Source organism: Aedes albopictus, chromosome 3 (assembly GCF_035046485.1).
Source record: "Aedes albopictus strain Foshan chromosome 3, AalbF5, whole genome shotgun sequence".
Classification (NCBI taxonomy): Eukaryota; Metazoa; Arthropoda; class Insecta; order Diptera; family Culicidae; genus Aedes; species Aedes albopictus.
The window spans coordinates 387,553,184-387,575,996 of NC_085138.1; the positions used below are offsets into that span (position 1 = coordinate 387,553,184).

Below are 22,813 nucleotides of genomic sequence, written 5' to 3' on the forward strand. Positions count from 1 at the left end.
ATGAAAATATATTATTAGAAATTATTCATGTATCATTCAATGTATCGTTATCACAAATGTTATGATACTTGAAAAGTATTGAATATTTTCCTTTTTTCGATTTTAATCATGAAATGATAGAACTATTATTACTTTTGTAGTTATCATTCCACGGATGAATGTCTTATGATTTAAACGATATCGTGAATTGTAAATTTCTATGCGGGTGACCATCGCTACATCTTGTTTGAACATGTTAATGTTACTTTGCAAACTCTGCGTTTTAGGAACCCCCGGTCAACCAACTGGGATCTCTTTACCGATTTGGATGCAGCCAAATTTCATAAATACTCACCATCCATTGACACTCCAAGTGATTTAGATGATGCCGTTGATACTGCAACGGCCTTCATCATGGAAGCTTTTGAAGAAGCTTGCCCTCTGCGGTCTGTGAAGACCAGAAGAGTAACCCCTTGGTGGAACTCTGATCTGGCGAAGCTCAGGAAACAATATAGAAAGAGTTGGAACAGACGACGTTCGGCTGGATCGGAGGGTTTCAGGTCGGCTCGCAAGGCCTACCAGAAAGCTCTTCGGTCTGCTGAACGATCCGGCTGGAAAGACCTTTGTACAAATGTTTCCAGTCTGAGTGAAGCCAGTCGGTTGAACAAAATCCTTGCAAAATCTAAGGATTTTCAAGTGAACGAACCTCGTTTGCCAAATGGTGATTTCACTTCCTCTGATGAGGAAGTTTTGGAATGTTTATTCAGTACACACTTCCCCGGATGTGTGGATATTACATCTTCGGATGAACCTGATGTCTTTTCTGGTAGTTATGATTCTTTAGCTTCGGCTCGGAGTATCATAACTTTAGAATCGATTGAATGGGCATTTAATAGCTTTGCTTCTTACAAATCTCCTGGGGCAGATGGGATTTATCCTATTTTGCTTCAGAAGGGATTTGATCATTTCAAACATGTTTTGAAACAACTACTTGTTTGCAGTTTTGCTACAGGGTATATTCCCAGATCTTGATCATTGTGGATCATCACATCCGTGATGTTCATCTGGCCAACGTGCCTCCTCATGTGAACCAACATGCTTACCAATCTGGAAAGTCCACTGTGACTCTTTTACACAAAGTTGTTTACGATATCGAGAAGGCATTCGCTCAAAAGCAATCCTGCTGGGGTGTTTTTTTTAGATATCGAGGGTGCCTTTGACAACGTGCCTTTCGATGCTATATTGGAAGCCGCACGGGGTCTTGGTATATCTCCAATGATTTCCTATTGGATTCACCAAATGCTCAAAAAAACCGACATCCCTTCGCGACATTGCGTCAAGCGGCGATTAGGAAATTGAGTGTTTGTGGATGCCCCCAAGGGGGAGTCAAATCACCACTCGTAGCAGATACGCTATTGAGGCAACTCAATAATAGCGGTTTTCCTACTTATGGTTTCGCCGACGACTACCTAACATTGTTAGTCGATATGTGCATCAGCACCCCCAGTAATTTCCCAGACCATATAACCGTTAAATTCCAAACACCATTTTGACTATGAGCTTGGCTATTTGTCTTCTGTGCTGGTGGTGTAGTTATGTGGAGATTTCGAAATTCTTTCCATGATTCTTCTTTTGAATCCTTTTGGAATTCCTTCTTTAAATTCCCAGTTTATTGCAGAATATTTCCTTGAAATTGTCAAAGGTTTTTCTTTTCTGGCTTTCTTCTGTTTTTCCAAGCATTTTCAGAAATTTTTACGTATTTGCTTCCATAAATAGGATTTTTTACGATTAATTTCAGGTTTTTCGAGGGTTTTCACGAGGTCTCTGCTGGAGTATGTACCCCCGGGCTTTCTTCCAGAGTTTTCCGCTGGATTCATCCCGGAGATCTCTTCCAATTTTTTTTCCAAAGTTCTTCCAGGAATTTCTCGTAGTGATTTCGGGATGCTTTTCCAACTTTCGGGATTTTTGCAGAGGTTCTTCCAGAAATAGTTTTCAGATATTTCTCGTTGATTTCCTTGCGGGTTTTCGCACGTAGTTTCTTCCGAGATTTCGCTCAGAGGTTTTCAGAGTTACTCTTTAAATATTCTTACTATTTCTGTTGGGATTACTCCCAGATTTTTTTCCGAGTTTGTCCCAGTTTCTCTCAGGATTTCTTTAGAGATTTCTCCAATGTGTCTTTGATGAATTTTTTTTACAAAATTTGACCAGGATTCCTTCAAATATTTTTTAGGGAATTTCTTACACGAAATCTTGAAAGTTCTCCCAGGAGACATTCAAAACTTTTTGAAAAAAATGCTGCAAGAACTCCGGGGCAATTATTGAAGAAATGCTGGTGGAGATTTCGGGAAGAACTCTGCGAATAATCTCAAGGGAAACTGTAAAAAAATCTCACTGCAATAAATTAGGTAATAAACTACAAGGAAAATATCCGAAAAAACGCGGGAAGAATTCCACGATAAAAACCATCAGTAGCCCTGCAGAAATCCCAGAAGACTAGAAAAAATCTTAGGAGAAAGCCCAGGATAAATTCTGAAAAACTCTGAAAGACATCCCAGTATCAACACAGGAAGGACTCTTCTGAGAGAAATCCCGAGAGAAACTCCGAGAAGGATCTCAGGTGAAACTTAAAAAGAAATCCCGCGAGAGCCTTTGGGAAAGATATCAGCTAGAACTTCTGTAGAAATCCAAGGAGAAACGCTAGAAGTGAACTTTCGGAAACATCTTGGAGAAATCACGGGAGAAACTTCGAAAGAAATCTGGGACTGGAAAGGATTTCCTGCAGAAAATTTGTAAAAAAAAACTTAAAAACCATTGGAGGAGCTTTAGTAGAAACTCCAGGAATAACTTTGAAAAATCCTGGTAGAAACCCACGGGAACTCAGGGAGAAATACTGGGAAAATCTCTAGAAGAAATTCTGTGTGATCCCCAATAAAAAATCCCGGAAAGATATGTTCAAATCTTGAAAAAATGCTGGTAGGAATCCGGAAGAATCTTCCGGAGAATCCTGAAAGGAATTCAAAAAGGAATAACAACACAAATGAAGTGAAAATCAGGAAAAATGAAATGAAAGAATTTTGTAAAACCTTGTGAGGAATTAAGAGGTATTTTTACAGAAATTCCGTTGTAGACGATTTTCTACGGATACACTAACACAACTTAATCGATTTTTTTTATTCATATCCACGATTATGTGGTAAATTCTGTGGACTTTATTTCTGAGTAGATCTACTACAAGTAATATGATTCGCTACTTTTTATTCTTACGACTCAATGTTTATCGGTTTATCGGTGCAAAATTTCCCTGAGCATTCCAGGTTTTTCCCAAATAAATAAAATTGCCTGAGGATTTCCAGGTAGTAGACACCCTGACAAGCACAGAACACTACAATCTTGGAAACAAACACGTGTAACAGAAATTGATAGTCAAATATTAGACCCTGCATACTTCAGGCCTAAGAGTCAGAGGTTAGTCACAAATTTTTGGGCTTTGGTTCGAACGGTACGGAGCGTAGGACCACCTACGAATTTGTGCGACTTGCTTAGTGCTAATGGTATTTTCAAAGTGTGTCTAGGCCTCTAGGGCCCATATAGCCACAACTGTAAAAGCGTGGGTATTCAGCATGAGCATGCTGAGGGTGGTGAGTTCGATTCCTTGTGGATCTCACGTTCTTCTCTATTTGGGAAATTGAGCCATCCACCTTGGCCTTACACACTCAGTCCTGAGTTGCCTGTTTGGTACTTTTTTGACGAAAATATAACAGCTGAACTATTTTGGTAGTTTCGGTAATCTATTTTATTAAGGCTTAGTACACCAACTGTCAAAAAAGTAAGCAAAAGGTAAACAATCCATTTTGGTTGTGTTCTGCAGCTCTATTTTCGACAAAACATTACCGTATTCGGTATTCAAAATTAAGTGTGTATCTTACTTGAAGTATGACAAACTATTTCTTATGAAGTAAGTTTGAATCAACTCAAGATGGATCTTCATTGAGGGGTTACGTACAAAAGGCTGAATTACGAAAGGCTGAAAAAGCAAAAGGCTGAAACACGAAAGGCTGAAATTACAGAAAAGTTTATATACTGAATAAAATAAATAAGCATAGGTTCATAGCTGAACCGTTCTTAACTCTTAATGAGCAAGGTACAACCTTCCAATAGATGAAATCAACCAGCCTCTTTTTTGCGAGACGGTCACCGGGAGGAACAAAAAACCTGCCTCCGTCGATGTGGGCCGCGCACAGACCAGCCACCACACAAATTCGGAAAAATTCCGGAGCAGCTTTTTGCGTCACGGAAACCGAATAAAGGGGAAGGATCGATAGCTTTTCGAAAGCTGTCTGTCAGAGTCAGTGCTCAAAAGGCAAGGCAAGATGATATCGTTCATGCTGGCTGGCCATGCAATGGCTTCTTTGTGCGCACACACAACACAAGACCAGACCAAACCGCGAAAACGAAGGAAGTAAGAAAGCACTTGCGTGCGAGGGGTGGGCCAGCAGCGCAGTCGGCATAAAATATAAATAAGCCTCCCATTACGTACGATACGACTCCGGTCCGGACGACTGTTGACGTTTGTAAAATGCTGTCTGTTTTCGGTGGTACACCGATACACCGAAAGACTGACGAAGCATAAGCACGCATGTTAATTTTCTCACCAATACAACGAATACAACGGAATGGTTTTATTCGCTTCCGAATTTTGTCTGTTCGGAGCAGTGTTGCCAGACTCCGAACATCAATCGTTTGTGAAAGCCGAACTTGAAACCCAAGTTGTATTGGTGTGACGTGTGTCTAACTAAATGGGTGCAGCTACCATACGAAGATGTGCGTTTGTGAGTAGTTGTTTTGCCATATTAGTATTATTGTTATTACTATTAAATATTGTGCACGGCGCGTATCAAGATAGTAATGCCGTGCGATTGGCTGCTGTGCAGCCAAACATATCTAGCAATGGACAATTAGAGATGTCTCAATAATGAAATTCTTTCAGTCGATCAAAAGTTATTTGATCAACTTTTGATCAGCATTTCCGCAAAAAAAATGTAATTAATGGTCTAATTAGCCAGAAAAGATATTCTTTCAATTGATTTATGTTTACTTTGCGACATCCCTAGGGTTACAGAAAGCGAGAGAATAGCTGGGTGAGCTCACCACCAAGCATTACTTCACTCCAGAAATATTTACTATTCCGATCGAAATCAAGCGCTGGAAATCAGCAACTGCAACTGTGCCCGTGTCCCACCCCTTCAGCGCACCCCCTCTAAGCATTCCGCAAGTGCCTTGGAATGCTTTCATCATGAGATAGAGGGCTACCTATGAACAAGAGGGAGGAAAAAAAAAACTGGTCGGTGCAGTTCTCCACCAACAACAACCAGCTGAGTGTTATTTTTTGTTGTATTTGCTACTGCACCAGCCCAGCAGTCAATACGAATACATAAGAGGGTCATAGGTGGTGTAGTGTGTATAGGGGAGTGTGCATATTGCGATTCGTCTGCCATTATTATTCGTTTTGTGTGTTCATGATTTTTAAATGTCCGGCTCTGGACCGAGATCGAGCGAGCGAGACCGGATCGGTGGATGACGTGTTGCTTGCATAGGAGTTTACTCTGTATTGGCGCATGGCGGAGGATGGAGATTCAGAATACGAGTGGTTTGTGAGACACAATGTCAAATTATATGTTCTGGATGTGACCGGAAGTAGAAGCAATGATGATTGCGACTAGATGCAGGTGGAATTTTTCGCCTACATTAGAAACAGATGTTGGTTTTGTGAAGGATTTTTGTTGAAATGCAGCAAGTTCTCTGTTCTCTACTAAACTGAAACTGTTTAATGGATTCTTCTGAAAAGATTTAGATAGATTGCAGAACCTGCTTCATAGCTTTGAGCTCTATAAACCCTTCTATGATTGTTAACTGAGAGTTTCCAATTGGCAAGTTTTGCATTCCAAGATAGTGTAATGGAAGGATATTTGTATTACGAAAAGATTTTCGTCCGTTGTGAAAACCCAGACATCCTCAGTATGGTATTGTTATACTTATCAATTAAGGACGTCATTGACCTAATCGTCATCATTGAATATTTGAAAGCAGTTTTCTCATTCAAAGCTGAAATTTCCGCAGTGAAAATGTATTCAATGTATTGCGGGTGCAGAATGGAATACAGTGAAATACTTTTTCAATGCAATCATGCATGTTTTGAGCGAGAAAACTGCTTTCGTATTTTCAATGATGACGATTAAGTCAATGACGAATCCTTCAACCTTAACAGCGCCGGCCACGAACAATTTATTTTTAAGTTTTTTATTAAATTTTAACACGAGGTACACGAATGGTGATACATTAAATTACAATATGGAACGAACTCACCAATATGCATCAACCGAGAAAGAGGGAAGCTGTATTGTTCTCGGCTACCACCACTTTTTCTTTTTAGGGGCGTAACTTCTAACTAGAACAAAGCCTGTTTCTCAGATTTTTTTATGAGCAATTCCACAGTTATTTACTGAGAGCTTTCTCTTCCAATGATCATTTTGTATGCGTATGTTGTTAGGCAACGAAGATACTCTTCTTCTTCTTCTTCTTTATAGTGCTATGTCCCCACTGGGACATGGCCTGTCTCACTTCAACTTAATGTTTTTTGAGCACTTCCACAGTCATTAATTGAAGGGATTTCTTTGCCACTATGCTTTTTTTGATACACTAATAGCATGGTTCAATAAATCGTTTTTGTTCCACACCGCTTATTCGATTCCTAACCAGATTATATGCCTTCTCACAAAATTTGAGCTCATTTGGTTGAAAATTGAGACTGCACAAGCCCGTCAAAGTTTGTATGGGAATTACTATGGGAAAATGATGTTTTTCATTCAATCGACCGTATCATTTCCACAGGTGCCCTATTGGGTTAGTCGACCCTTGGTAATACTAGGCTACTCTATATCCTACAACTTTGCCGTAGACCGCATTCAAATCGGACGCCTCATTAATTAGTTATCGATTTGTATCCAAGTGGGCAAACTTTAGCTATGATCCTCCAGCTTCCCAGCAGGCAACATTGCTGCATATGGCGCCAAAGATAGCACACTGAAATCATGGCTACTATGTTCCACTGCAGAATGCAGTGATGCCCACCGAATAGTTTAACCATCATAAGTAAAGATTTCGATTCTGGATAAAAATCGGTAACTAATTAATGAGGCGTCCGATTTGAATGCGGTCTTCGGCAAAGTTGTAGCTGATAGAGTAGCCTAGGATTACCAAGGGTCGACTAACCCACTAGGGCACTTGGGGAAATCCTACGGTTGATTGAATGAAAAACATCGTTTTCCCATAGTAATTCTCATACAAACTTTGACGGGCTTGTGCAGTCTCAATTTTCAAGCAAATGAACTCAAATTTTGTGAGAAGGCATATAGGGTGCCTGTACCAATTATGGCACTACCTAAGGAAAACTATTTGTACAAAAATAACGAGAAGACCAACGGATGTTACCAATATGTTAAAAGATAGTTTAGTTTCCATACTATACAGGAAAAATATAAAAACGGAGACAAAACTACTTTTAGTATTTATTACAGCGTGTGCTAATGATAGGAACCCTGTACCAGTTATGGCTACATTTTGTAATTTCGGTTCCTTTTCGCACTATTTGCATGCATTTCTTATGGGATTAGCCATAATTGGTACACTATGGCGAAAAAGGGTGCAAGGAAGCCGACATTTTAAGGAAAATGATTTTTTTCTACCATAATTTGAGCAAAATGTTAACTTGAAATGAGTGCAACCATCTTTTGTGAACGTGATCTGGTGTTCACATTTTTTTTATTGTTGATATATATCGTTAAAGGGTGAAATTCAACTATGGCGAATAATTGGTACTATAGCCATAATTGGTACATTTACCCTAATCTGGTTAGGAATCGAATAAGCGGTGTGGAGCAAAAACTATTATTTGAACCACGCTAACACTATACCCAAGGAGTCGAGAAAATTCTCTCGACTAGAACTCACCGTCTCCGGATTGGCGATCATTAGCCCTAACCACTAGGCTAACTGAAGACCCCTACTCTATATGAAGATACTCGATACCCAACACGGACAGAAAAGCGTTCACATTGAAACAAAAGTAATATTTGTTGAATTTACACATTTCTTTTGGAATTATGGGAATTCTTATAGTTTCAAACAGATTTGCTAATTTAAAATCCATGTGAAATTCTGTTTGATTTAACAATCCAGTGCTTTATGGCGATTCTTGGTCAATCTAACTAACCATTCCCTCGGCGTCGAAGAGGAATGTAAAAATTGGCAAAAGCCACAATATTTAATATGAAATTAAAAATGTTTTACTGATGAATCCCTCCGTAATTTCTGTTAAACTAAGCAGAATGTTTTGTTTTGCAGAGCATTTACTACTTTGCTAATGCTAACGAAAGGGTAATTTTCAAGTTATGCAAAGTTTACAAAAGCATAATTGAAAATTATCTCTAATTAGTACGGCATTCAAGGTTGTTCGGCATTCGAAAAGTTGTATATTTGACCAATAATGAGATTTCCTATTTTTTCGTAACAATATTTTTTTTTTCTATTTTTTCTTCAAATATAAATAAATCAGAGGAAATCAAACATGCTACTTTCCAATGAGTATACCTTTTATTGAAAGTAAAAGAAATCTATTTTTCAAACTACCATAATATTGTAAATGTCAAACTTGACAATCCACGTCAAAAGCCTGAAACTCTTGTTATTTCAATCAGATTTCCGATTGAAGAACGACAATACTGGATTGTAAAAACAATCAAAAATTCTCATTGCGACCAAAACAATGTGAAATTCCTTCTGACTTTATCTCAAATATGTTTAATTTTACCGTAGATTTTTCTGCGGGAAAGAAATGACTCACAACTCCTATGTTGGGTTTAGTTATTTAATTTATTTTTAAAACCAACTTCCCATAAATTTAACACAATAAGTTAAAAAAAAAATTTCAGAAGTTCTGTAAAACTACTTCAGCTACTTTGCATAGAATTCCATTTCAATGCCGGCACAATTTCTTTAATTTTTCATTCCCAAAATGAATTTAAGTTTTGCCCCAATTTGTTTTCAAGTAGGGTTTGTGTTCCATCAGTAATCTCACGCTCCCAATTTCATCCTATTCGAAAACAAGCGATTACGGCACCGATTGATTCCGTTCTTTTTGTTTTCATGCGTGCTCACTTCTACAGGGTGTCTACTCAATTATGAAAATGAAATTCCCTGATATTTCCAGGGTTTTTCCAGGTTTATGAAAACAATTCCAGGTTCAAGAAACTTCAACAAATCGACTAAACTAAACATGTTTTCAGATTTCCAGAAGTTTGTGGAAACGCAACTTTTTGGGAAATTTCTAGTTCCAGCTATAATGACATTTAAGGAGAACATTCCACCAGCATTTAGGACGGAAGCACGAGATAATTTTCTGATGAAATTCTTAATACAATCCTGGCGATACTTTAGGAAAATTTTGTTTATGAATTTCTGAAGGAATTTAGCAAGGAAAACAACAAGAAATTATACTATATATTTTTATAAAAGTTAAGCTTGGCTGTTCCAGCAGAAAATCTTCCGATTTGTTCCTGAGCAAACTTCCTCAACTACTGTTGGAAATTAAAAAAAATGTAGCTAACGCTTTTAAACAAATCCTCCAAGAAACCCTACACAAAGAGCTTCAGTTATTGCGCACGAAGACCTTCGATGCTTTCGCAAAAGAATCGCTCAAGTATGTATTTTTCAGGAATTTTGCTAGATTCTTCCTCCTTTTGTAGAAATTGCTAGCAACAATGTATATGAAAGTATAATAAAGTATATAAACAAATATTGTTACAGATGGACTTTTTCCAAAATTAATAGAAAAAAAAATGTAATTCAATAGTTTCGGTTGTCAATAGTTTCGATCTTGAAACAAGGAATTGTCATCTAGAATGTACTAATAAATTGGCAACCATGTTAAAATATGTGGAACTCAGAAGCAACTCTGGGAAAGAAAGAGTTGAGCATTGTTTCAAACATTGTTTAGAATCATTTATGAGTTGTTCTAAAAACGTTTCAGAAATGATCAGAAAAATATTTAAAAATTCTTCCAGAAGTCATCTAGTTAATTTGGCTTGAAATACTAACATCGAATCCACCAGGAGTTCCAACTGATCAATAATACTCTGCGGGAGTTTCAGGAACTACGCTCAAAATGTATCTTTTAGTTCCCTCAGGTAATTTCCAACATCTACAGGCGATTGCGAATTTGTTAGGCAAACTTCAATAAATTCTGCTATTTAAGTCACTAAGCTGCAAGATTTAAGAATTCAAAATCCTAACAATAAAAGCATGTCGACTTAGTTTTCCGAAATAGGTAAAACATAAAATAGGAGATTGCTGTGGAAAAAGTACATGCTAGTTTAAACGTCAAGGGTAATGAATATCTGATAAATAATAAATAACGAGCGGATAGGTAGTAGCGGCGCAGCCGAAATTTTTATTCGCTGTGAGACATTTCCAACTGAAAATTTGAATTAAAATGATAAACACAGAAATTCCCTGATTCTCATCAGAATTCCCTGAGAATTCCAGGATTTTTCCAGGTCGAGTAAAATTCCCTGATAATTCCAGGTTTTCCAGGTTTTTCCAGGTAGTAGACACCCTGTTCTAACAAAAAATACAAAAATAAGAAACAAAACAAACAGTGCTTCATTCCTTTGTTTTTCGTAGGATGAAAATGGGAGCCACATGCTTAATAAGGGAACCAATACCCTACCTATCAGATCCAAGCACAACTAGAAGAAAATTTACTTTTATCTAAAGAAATGGCTTGCTTCATCCTCTGAGGTGCATATTTCGATAAGAAAAAGTGATCTTTGCAACGGAGAAAGGGCCTTTTTGACGAAGTCATTCTTTTAACAAGATTCTCCCATTTTCCTGCTACCTGTTGTTGAAGTGAGCGTTTGCTTTCATTAAATAGACTTGTTAGAACATATTGCACACACATACTACTATTATGGAAGCGTTTATGCAAAAATTTGAAGATTTTCATTATTTTTTGAATGAAATAACAGCTATTTTCTATGTATGCTTGAAGCACCTTAAATCAATCATCCGGTATAGTTAGTTCAAGCCTCAAGTTAAGGGTCAAGTTAAACATAAACATGCTTGAACCTACCATGACAATAAGTGAACTGTCAAATCATCAACCATAAATATTGTTGATGTAAGCATATTATGATTGAATCAACCATACTTCTTGTTCTAAAGAGATCATCAATTCTGCTTAGTTCAAGCTTCCATTATTCTTCGACCTATTATATTATGCGCAATACAATCTATTCTATTATGCGCAATACAATAGGATTATATAAAAGTCAGTGCACAAATATGTTTGTTTGGGACCGCAATATGATTGACTTGACTTTATTTTTTTCTCCGTGACGTCCTTACAATCGCAAGGAAAGGGTAGGAATGTTAGTTTAACGTCTACTTGAAGATCTTGAAGGTGCCGAAAGATTGGGGCAGTCAATCAATGTTTGACAAACAAAAGATTGAAGAGGAAAAAATAAATAAACAAATAAAAACAGAAATCGTTTGCAGTAAAAGTCAAAACATTAAAAAAAAAAACAGAAACATCACAAAAACACATTAAGCTTCAATCCATGCTCCCACTTTATGCAGGAAAATAGCAAAATTGAAACTTGATGTGGTAGATCTTAAGCCGTAACGCACCATTCAATGGTGATCTACCCACGTTACGAGATACAATTTCATTAATTGTGGAATTTCACATAAAGTTTGTTGTATAATTTCTTCAGAAGTTCCACTACGATTCCGTTAGTAATTCATTTGGGAGTATAGTTGTGAAAGTGTCCAAATCAAGGTACAAAAATCTAGCTGCGAGTAATAAGAGATATCATTACTGCTTAGGATTACGATAATTTCAGCAGTAATATCTCTCAGTAGTGTTTGTCATGGTTGAGCCCAAGGTTGAGCCAACGATTCCACAACTCTATTTTCCCGGGTTTCACCATAAGTTCCTCCAAGAATGCCCTCATGAACGTCATCCAAAGAATCATCCAGAAATGCGACAAAATGTTTGTTTGACTTTCTCCATTCAAGATTGATTTTAGAAATACTGATCCAGGGTGTCTACTCATAAGACAAGATTAAATTCCATAAGTTTTCCAGGTTTTTCCAGAGAGTAATTTTGAAAGTTTATGATTCAAAAATTAACCTAAATTGTACAAGGTACTTATCGAAAAACATACAGAAATATCTTCAAAAAATATGTGAAACTTTTTAATTTTGTTCTTGGTTTTGTTATCCAAGAAATTCCATCAAATCGCTTCCACCACGACGAAAATCCTACGGGAATTTACGATAGCAATCAACAATTCCGAATAAAAACGGATGGTACCGTTCACTTCGGCTATACCGATAAATACTTCTCTTGAACTCTTTTTAGGATTACGAATTCCTTCAGAGATTTGTTTAGAAATCTGATTGGAAATCTATCCAGAATTCTTTCACAAATTCTTTGGAAGATTTCACTCGAAATTCTATTTATGATTCTTTCTCGAATTCCTTCCAGAATTGCTCCTTGGATTTCTACCGCAATCCCTGATTTAAATTCTTTCGCAGTTTCTCACAGAATTATTCCCGCGAAGTCTACTTTGGGTTTAACAAAGCCCTTTTTCCTAGAGATTTACCGGATTTTTTTTGTGCTGGCATTCTCTAGTTCTCCCAAGCTTCCATCCAGAATTGTTGGCTCCCATTAATAAATGGTTCCTTCAGGGATATTTTCGGTGTTCTTTTGAAATGTTTCATAGTTTTTTCCTGCAATTCCCCAAGATTTCTTCAGGACTTTTTTCGGGGTCTCTGCGGGAGTACCTCCCGGGATTTTTACCAGAGGTTTACCCGGAATGCTTTCAGAGTTTCTCGCTGGCGACTTCCGACACTCCCAGAAAAACTAGTGAAATCCCTGCAAGAGCTCCGGGTGCAAATTTTGAAGAATTTGGGATTTGGGAAGAGCGCCCTGAACTACGGGACACTTCTTCCGGGAAGAGCTCTGGGAATAATTCTGAGAAAATCCGTAAAAAAAATCTTAGAATGATCACTGCATGAAATTCTGTAACAACTACAATGGCCGACTTCGACCCCTACTCACGGTTTCAAGAGTACTAACCTCATAAATTCGTAAACAAATGAGCTTGATTTGGAAAAGCTGCATCTTTCTGCAAGTGAGCAAAGCCAGGATTAACAAGTTCGCCTTGGTTCGATGTTTCGTTCGTCAGATTTGTGCCTCGAAAGTTTGTATTCAAAATGGCAATGGGTTTTTTTGATGTTTCACCTTAAATGAAATCGGCCTTAATTTTCACCCCTTCTAGGGAGAGTGTCCTTCGGTCATTGGTGATATTCCTCTGAACGCATCAACAAATACCATGTCATGAATTCAGCAAACATGGCGTTAGGTTCCCCGAAAAGAACTAGCGGAAAATATATTAATGGCATATCAGATGTGCACTAAGGATTTGGCAAGGATATTGTTAAGTACACAGCGAAATAAAAATTAACTGTTGGCCTGCACGTCACAATTTTGACTATAAATTGAACGATTTATGTGGCAAACCATTAGCAGACTTGAATGACCCTCAATTGGGTTGAATAAAAGGTCCATAATAAAAAAAAATAGGTATAGAAATTACTTTTTCGTAATCCGTGCTTAGATTTTATTATTAACATATCATTTATTTTTCCTTATTTTAAACTTCTCGAAATTACCTTGATTCGGACCCAAATTCTTTGTTTCCAGGTTTTGACAACTTGATATTTCTAAGCGGTGCGTTTTTCTTCACAATTCTACCTTCACTAAATCGGCTCCAGAGGCACGTTATCCTCCATTTGGGAGATTGTGCCATTCAAATTACTCTACCATTGTCAGTTGTGTTGGTTGCTTGGTTTCAAAGACAAACTACAGATATACCTGGACATTTCAATTTTCAAAATGCCAATGAAATCGAATTTTACATAAAATTGAAGCAATTTTTTTAATTTTATTTTTATTAAAATTGTATACCAAAATATACTAAAACAAAGAAAAATTGCATGAAAAATGAGTTTTCGATAAAAGGCTCGGAGGTTTTGCCATATATTAGTAATTCTCGCTAAATAACAAATATACACAGCTAATCGCGTTCGGTAATTTTTACCGAAATCTCAACCGCTGGGCGTTCGGTAACGGGTTTTTAACGAAAATCTGTAAAAAATTACCAAACTTCGGTAAAATGTTATCGTTTATCTGTCAAACTCTAACAAATTTCGGTGAAAGTTGTTACCTTTCCCGATTTTTTCTTGTAAAACACTTAACGGTTGAGATTTTGGTAAAACATTACCGAAGTCGGTGATTTCTTCTGTGTACTATTATCTCGCTAGTTTATTTCAATCGTTTTTTTTATCTCCAAAAATATGAATGGTTGATGGCAATATTTTGAGCAATGGACCTACACAATAAATGTATTTGCATAAAAGTCCCAAAAAAATTCAAAAACTTCAGAAATTCAATCAAGGATTCATTTAAAAATGTCTCCGAGGATTTATTTACTCTGGAATTCCTTTACGAATTGCCAGTTATGGCTAACCCCATAAGGGATGCATGTAAATAGTGCGAAGTGGAACCCAAATTAACAAATATGTCTATAACTGGTACAGGGCTCCTATTATTGGCAAACGCCGAAATAAATACTTAAAGTAGTTTTGGCTCGACTTATATATTTTTCCTGTGAAGTATGAAAAGTAATCTATCATTTGACATATCGATGGCATTCATCGGTCGTCTTCTTATTTTTGCAAAAATAGTTTTCCTTAGGTAGTGCGATAACTGGTACAGGCACCTAGGTCATTATTTACAAAAAAAAAACGAAAAAAAACAGCAGAAATATTTACTGACTAAATCGGTATTATTTTAACAGCTCGAGAGCTTTGTGCCTTACTGAGTGCTCGGTAATCAACATTTTTTACTGAGTTATCTCTGCTGTTCAAAAACCCAGTAAGATTTTACTGAGTTCGGTAATCAAAACTAATTGTGTACCGCTATCTGCTTGGTTGCCTTTTGTTGCAACTCTGCGGTGTTTAATAAAAGTAAGTGAACCAAGATTTTTTCAACTTTATTACGACGGTCTCTGAAGTAAACTTTCCAAATAAATTATCATGTTACAGATTATTTCAAAAAATCTTCCATGTGTTCCTCTAGAAGAGTCACAAAGAATTCTTTTACAAAATGTGGCTTGAATTGCTTCACCAATTCCTCTATAATTGTTCACAAATCATTTCAAAGATTGTTTTAGAAATTCGTCCAGGTATTACTCCAGAAATTCAGAAATTTCTCTAGGCATTTGTTTGGAGAATCTAATGAAGATTAGATTGTTTTAGAACATCCACCAATTTTCTCAGTTTTTTTTTTCTAAAAAAATTTTTTTAAAATGCTTTAGGGAATTTGTCCCGAGTTTTCGGCCAAAAATTACCTCACGGATTCTTTCAAAATACCTTCCATGGATTCGTTCGAAAATTTTCTTCAAGAATTGGTTTAAAATTTTCTCCCATTCTAAAAATTCAACAAGGAATTCTTTCAAAGCATCTTGCATGATTTATTTCTGAAATTCCTCCATTTTTTTCAAAAACAAAACCCAAGAATTTGAATGGAAATTCCTCCAGGGATTTTTTCAAAAATTCGATCAGAAATTCGAATATACAGTAGAATGTATTCAGTTCCTTCAGAAAGTTCATTTTTGTGAAAGAGGTAAAATCCCTTGAAAAATGTAGAATGTTTACATTAGTTTATAACCTTTTTGATTAGCTTTTTGTGGTAACTTTTGATAGAAGATGTTACTCATTTATTTTATTAAGGCTCAATCGGCATCAAGCATGACAGAGCCACAAATTGGTGGTCGTTACATCAGTTGCATATGAACATAATTGAACAACCATGTACTTTTCTGTTATCGACCAGATTCATTTCGAATCGTAAGACCTCAAACCCTTTCCACTTCCTCTACCTCGATCATCACTGTCTCTCCCATCATTCCTTCGCGGATTTCAAGTTTTCAGCTCGCACTTGTTGCTACGTTGGCGGTTTGATTGATTGACATCAATTGCACTTACCTTTTTCGCCTGGATAGCTACTATTCAGTTGCTGCTCGTCATCGCGCGAAACTTGCGTAATGATAGATGTTGCGTCCATTTAAACATTGGCTTTTGGACGCTCCCCTCCGGAAATGTTGGTTGCTCGCTGTCGCCGCTGCAAATGCCGTAGGTACTGCCTTGGTTTAATTATCCGAGCTGACCGTTGTCGAGCTTCCTCTCGCTCAGGAAATACTTAGAAGATGGAAACAGCTCACCCGGCTGTTGCGCTCCGTTCTGGACCCGGGGTGATGCTGCCTGCCCACTTCACTTCCGAAACCCCGTACGTGTGTTTTTGTTTGTGTTTTCTTGAGGATTTTCCACTGGGTCTTCTCGGTGCCTTATTTACACTTTCTCTCCAACTATAACCACTTCAACAAATCAACCCGCTATTTTCCACCCGATTGGATCTGGCTATCATCGAATTCCGATTTTCTCCTTCGCACAAACTCCGTGTGTCGGCCGGCGCTGGCTGCAAGGAAAAACTTTCCCCCAAACTGCTGGACTGCAGCTGCGAAACGCACAAGAAAAATCGAAATCACATAAACTGCTCGCCGCGAACTCGAGAGATAAATACGAAATTCCAATCACAAAAATGTGCCGATCGCGCAAACACCAGACCAGAGAAGAAACTTTTAATTCCACTTCTTTGACTTCTTATTCCTCCCTATAGTAGCCTTTCGCACTCTACCACACTCCGGTGTACATATATTATTCTTCTATTTCTCTTTCCCGTGTTGTTCGTCGTTGCAGGCACGCACACAACCACGCGTGCTCAATATTTACGGATCACGTCACCTCACGAACACACCGCTACACCCTGTGTGGATCCCGGAGTCGCGGTAGATTTCAAATTCAAGAAAAATTCACATTCGCCATAAAACCGAGACGGGACCTAAAGCCACCTCAGGCCTTCACGCACGCACTTCAACCCCCGAGTCAACACAGGCTGTTCCGTCTGTTCCGAAAATCACTAGAAATTTTTATCTTCTGCACCGTACACACCGTATTCCGTTCGTTTCACGAATCGTGAAGCGCAAATTTTCCTTCTTTCGCAGACCTTCCAAAAAATCACGCAAAAAAAAGATTAGGTACCTACTTCGTCGGTTGAGCAACACAGCACGAAAAAAACACGTCTCACTTCACCGAGAGATGGCCTCTGTCAATCAACACTGGCAGCGAGCGAACGACCGTCACCCTCGCAGTCACCACCGTGTTCTCGTATACTCGTGTGTGAAACAGTGCTGCAAGCCAAACCTGATATCCATTCGGTGCGCCGTCGTTTGATTCGTGTGTGTATTCGCTTGTCGTTACTGGGACTTCGTAAAAGTTCGGCTCTGCTGTCGACTACTTTTTCGTTGGAGTAACTTAATCTGTGAGGGTAACTGCCCAAGTGTGAGTGTATCGCAAGCACAGTGATGCCATCTGAGTGGCAATCATTTGCTTGGTGCTGATTTATTTTTGTTACGCAAGATCCTTGTGCAGATTTTGATGGATATATTCACTGAGAGGCCCACACTGTCCACGGGGGACCACTACCGACAAATCACCGGGAGAACTTTCGTTACGCGTAACGGCGGAGAACACCGGAGCCAAACACAAAGTAGGTCTGCTCGTCGCGGCGGTCGGTTTATTTACTTTAACAACAAACAATGTATAAACAATAACAAGCATACATACATTAGGCAGGTTCAGCGCTGGGCAAAAATGATAAGCATCGCAACATATATTAGGCTGGCCCAAATATTCCAACAGATTTGAAGTTACTTCTGGTCTCTGGATGGAATGTCTTGATGTTCATATAGCTCTTTATCTGTTGTAAAGACTCGTTGATCGCTGATACAAATGTAGATTATTGGTGACCATCAATTGCATGTGTTATGCTATGCTCAAACTATGCTTGAATAACACGTGAATCGCCGTTTTCACGTTATTCATCCAACAATGTGCTATTCAACGTGAGATTTCCATACATTTTTGACAACCGAATATCACTTTGAAGATCGTGTTATTCGCGAATAAGTGCGTAGCATCCTTATGTGTTTAATGCGTAATTTCGGAGCAGCTCTTTACGCATTGTTGGCTTGACGCATATATCAGCATTCATGACATGATCACTATTGGGTCTAAATAAATTGAATAACTGATACTGTGACCTGTGACCTAGACAACATCATACAACAATTTCTTAATTTTAAAACACAATACGTTTACTTAACTGAGCTGGCGATGGTTTATTCTTACAATAGAACGGGACACTCTTGCATTGTTTTGCCTGCATGCTCTGAGAGTATCGCTGAGTCACAAGACCTTATATCTAGGTTTTATAGGCATCTTAGTCACAAACATTTTTGGAAGAACAATATTGCAGTAATTTGGAAGTTGATAACCGCAAATTGGAGAAAACCCGTAAAGTAGCAGCAGAGAAGCATGATTTCATTCCCAGGTTTCAAGTCAAGATGTGTCTTACGGCTTCAGAAACGAAAACAAGTATCGTTCTGAGGATTATCGAGATACGTCTTCACGTAATCCAGAAATCGAATAGCAAATTCAATTGAATATTTTTAGATCCTCAAGTAAAATCTATTCTGGCAGCTCTGTACCACCAAAGTAACGAGAATCTGTAATCAAGTCTGTGGTGGTAGTGTGCGAGACTTGTCAGTCCTCGAAGGAAAAGCTTCCGAGTAAAAGTTGAAAATCAACACACCTTTCCACCTGCCCTGCCTTTTTTGCCATTTGCATCACATGCCGCACGGGGGGATTTGTGGTTGAAGTGGAAACCGAAGTGGAAACATCGCATTGTACGTGGATTGACAACGCAAAAATTATTGCGCGCAAACCCCAAAATTTTATTCCCACCTTTGAGTTTCCGCGCCGAAGACCCAGCGCCAGATTCGGCGACAAAGAAAACTGACAGCAATCGCCGGACAGTTGGCAATCCTGATATTTGACGGCGGGCGCCTGGTAGTCATGGGAGTGGATTGTTGTCACGCAAATAGATCTTTTCGCTGAAAATGCATGTGTATTGAGTTATTGTTGACAGATTTTCTGCAGTGTTAGTGTGAAATTCAGCGGTTTTCTGTATCGCGTAAGCCTTCGCTGGAAGAAAACGTCATGTTGTTCAGCGAAGCAAGGAAAATTTTCAGTGAAAAAAGCAATAATATTGTCCTTTCGGATAAAAATACTTATTTTGCTGTTTTGAGATTTCTCATTTTGTTTAAAATTTTGCTCATTGCTAATTTTTCACTTTTTAGGAAAGCTTTTTTACTCCAAAATTCTTGTTTTACTTGTACACTCCAAATGTGATAATTTGAAGTTCCAACCAAAATAATACTAGAAGAATCGGAATATTAAGACTTTAACCTAAAACAAACATCTTTGTTAGAATAATTAAAATTTTGAAAGAAAGGTAACATCAACCCAAACATGAATGAATCATCCGTGCTTGAAAACTAACACATCGACACAATACTCATACATTCAAGTTGAATTAAATAATGAATCAATGTATGTGTGTACGACAGCAGTGTCTGGTGCATGTCACGCACGACACGACACATGCAATCGACAACAGTTCCCCAAAGGAAACACAACAAACGCTGTTGATGAGCAGTGTACCCCTCCTTCCCCTATTTAATGGACGCAAGAAGACGGAAGCGGCATGTATGCGACAGGTGTAGGCGGCAGAGGCAGAGGTGTGACAACGGTGACTGACAACCGACCAGCAGAGATGAAAAAGATTCGAGTGCTGCTATTTTCCGGCTTTTTTGCGAATCCGATTTAATTAACACAAACACCGTCAACGGTGTTGTTCTGCGGGAAAGCAATCTTTTCTTCGCTCCCAAATGAAAGTTTTCACGAGCTTATTTTTAACGTTCCGTAGTTTTCTGGTCTGGCAAAGCGCAATAGACACTGAACAGCAACAATAAATTTAATGGAAACAATGCAAACACACCACAAACCGCGAGCACAAATTGCACAACACAACACGATCAGTACGGATTCCCACTCGAAACTGAACTGACTGAATCGCATCAAAATCGAAAAATCGCGGAACTCCGGTCAGTCGGACGGAAATGTTGCGTATACATGTCACGGCGTCAGGTGTCGCGGTCACCGCACAGTGAATAACGCTACAAAGTAATGTAGCGCACGGTCAAATTTTGCTAACTAGCATTAGAATTGACTTTTTTTTATATAAAAAAAAGTCTCGCGCTTAGTATCATAGCACCAGGTGTACAATACAGCGCCCCACTTCCGACATTGTGTTTAACGCAAGGCAAAAGCAGCGGAAGTCAAAGAAAAAATGTCGCTAATTCGGTTTTGAACTGGAAACATAATACACAGTTGGGAATTGAACTGTTGGCTGCTGCTGGGCTGGTGACTCCGTTGTTTTTTTTTTTTCTCGCGAGGTGTTTTAATTGTTGGACCACATCGACAATGTGCTCGCGAGTGTTTAGAAGGTAGCTTTGTAAAGTTTAGAAGTTGAAGTATGCAGAGAACGTCTGGTGCTTATGTCTTGGGCATCAATGCGGGTCGCCACACAACTTTGGTGTTTCATGAAAGGTAAGTGTTATTCTTATACTTAGGTGATGACCTGCAAACAGCCAGAAATGCATCTTTGCAGTACAAAGAGTGAGTTACCAGTTAGCAGACTATACACAGGGGCGGCAAAATATGCTACAGAGTGATCGAATTGCAGCCCGTTGTGCAGTTTCCATGATCACTAGCATGCGCATAGCATACACTAATTATTATGCAACTCCTCTGCATCCATTTAACCCAAGCTGTTTATCCAAAACCAGTAAATTTGGGCAAACCGAATCATTCAAAATTGTATATTTATCATTGGGTGTGTCATTATCATTTGTTCTATGATATATGAACAGTATTGAAAAATCCTATTTTTATAGTTTACATCATCTGATCATTGAACAATCATTACTTGTATGATTATCATTCAGTGAATAGAAAGCTTATAATATGCACGATACCACGAATTGTAAAAATCTATTCGGGATGTTCCCACCAGTTTCAGCATACATTGGTTCGTTTCGCTGCTAGAAATTTCAAGCGTCGGTTACACTTTTTGGGTGGTGCATGGAATAATCGGTTTCTCGCGGTTTGTTTACTTGCTACTTTCTTTGGTGATTGACGTGTGAACAAATATTTTAGACGATTGAACATTTGCACGGTAATCTATAAAGCAAAGCAAGATGCAATAATGGAAAACTTAAGGTTTTTCTTCACGTTGACATCTAGCTAATGATTAGATCTTGTGCTCTATTGGTTTCTTTAGTGGTGTTGAGATCAAGGTTGCGACCATTCATTTGCAAAGATTTACATTCATTTGCTATTATCTCAGTTCAGAAGCATGCTATTGAAAAACAATGTATGGATGAATTCAACCTTGTAGTTTTATCTGAAAGTTTGCCGAATAACATTGGGGTCGCAAACGTATACCAAAGTCGTGAGCGAGCTGTGAAGGCAACTCTCCACGCGGTGAATGTAAATTTCATTCACGCTGTGGAAAGTTGCCTTCACAGCTCGCTCACGACTTTGGTATACGTTTGCGACCCCAATGTTATTCGGCAAACTTTCAGATAAAACTACATGGTTAAATTCATCCATACGTTGTTTTTCGATAGCATGCTTCTGAAATGAGATAATAGCAAATGAATGTAAATCTTTGCAAATGAATGGTTGCAACCTTGGTTGAGATAATTCCATATTCTGAATCTGCATGCCAAACTGGACAGACTACATATTGAACGTATAAATTTAAATTTAACATTTTTTCCTTAATAAGATACTTAATTTGTAGTCCGTTCAAAGTCTAACACCGTACATCAAACCGTTTTTAATTAGATTTTGTTTTAGATTCTATAGAGGCATTTTAAAATCTTCCCCTGTGTTATAGGGATAGGGATTTTTCAAAACATCATCGCTCTTCTTCTTTTTCTTCATACAACAGCAATTGATTTAATCACCAATTGGTGATTTGATGTTGCATGAAGAAGCAGAAGAACGATGGTGTTTTGAAAAAATCCTATCCCTATAACAGGGGAAGTTTTTAAAATGTCTCTATAAAATCTAAAACAAAATCTAATTAAAAAAGGTTTAATGTACAGTCAGGTTTTTTTTACGCGGTTTTTATTTACGAGGTTTTTTTACGCGGATTTTTGAATTAACGCGGTTCATTTTTACACGGATTTTTGAATTAACGCGGTTTTCATTTACGTGGATTTTTAATTTTAGGCCGGATATTTTCCAAGCATTATTATAGAGTTTTTTTTTACATATTGTAGGAATTTATAGTAGGCACTGCATTTGTTAAAGTTGTATAGTAGGCTTAGGTTTGAATAGGGTCATTCGATGTCAATTATTAATTCTCGAGACGCCAAATAAAGTAGACGCATCTATTAAAGCTATAACATCTACAATTCAGAAGTGGGATAATGATCTTACGTGACTTCCCAAGACGGCGAGCTGAACCTGGAAATTTTTCAACCGGAGAAGGCGTTTCGAATGAAATTGAATTACGAACAACAAAGCAAGTTGAAGATATGGATGTTGGTGTAGAAGTAACCGGAACGCGAGCCGAAACCAATTCAACGGTTGTTGGTGGTCGCGGAGTTGCAGTTGG

At 38.1% G+C, this 22,813-nt stretch overlaps 1 protein-coding gene across 3 annotated transcripts in view; it reads right to left on the reverse strand.

The window, feature by feature from the left end:
• Positions 1 to 20,236, reverse strand: part of LOC109399656 (phosphatase Herzog) — a 335,043-nt gene extending 314,807 nt beyond the window's left edge. The window contains exons 1-2 of one of the 3 annotated variants that reach the window (XM_062855920.1): positions 20,123 to 20,236; positions 16,150 to 16,678 (exon numbers count right to left, since the gene is read on the reverse strand). In XM_062855920.1, coding sequence (XP_062711904.1) covers positions 16,150 to 16,228 — 79 coding nt within the window. In that variant the 5' untranslated portion in view covers positions 16,229 to 16,678; positions 20,123 to 20,236. Of the gene's footprint in view, positions 1 to 16,149; positions 17,618 to 20,122 lie in introns of those variants that run through there. The other 2 variants (XM_062855921.1, XM_062855919.1) reach the window with 2 other exon arrangements.
• Positions 20,237 to 22,813: the final 2,577 nt, after the last annotated feature.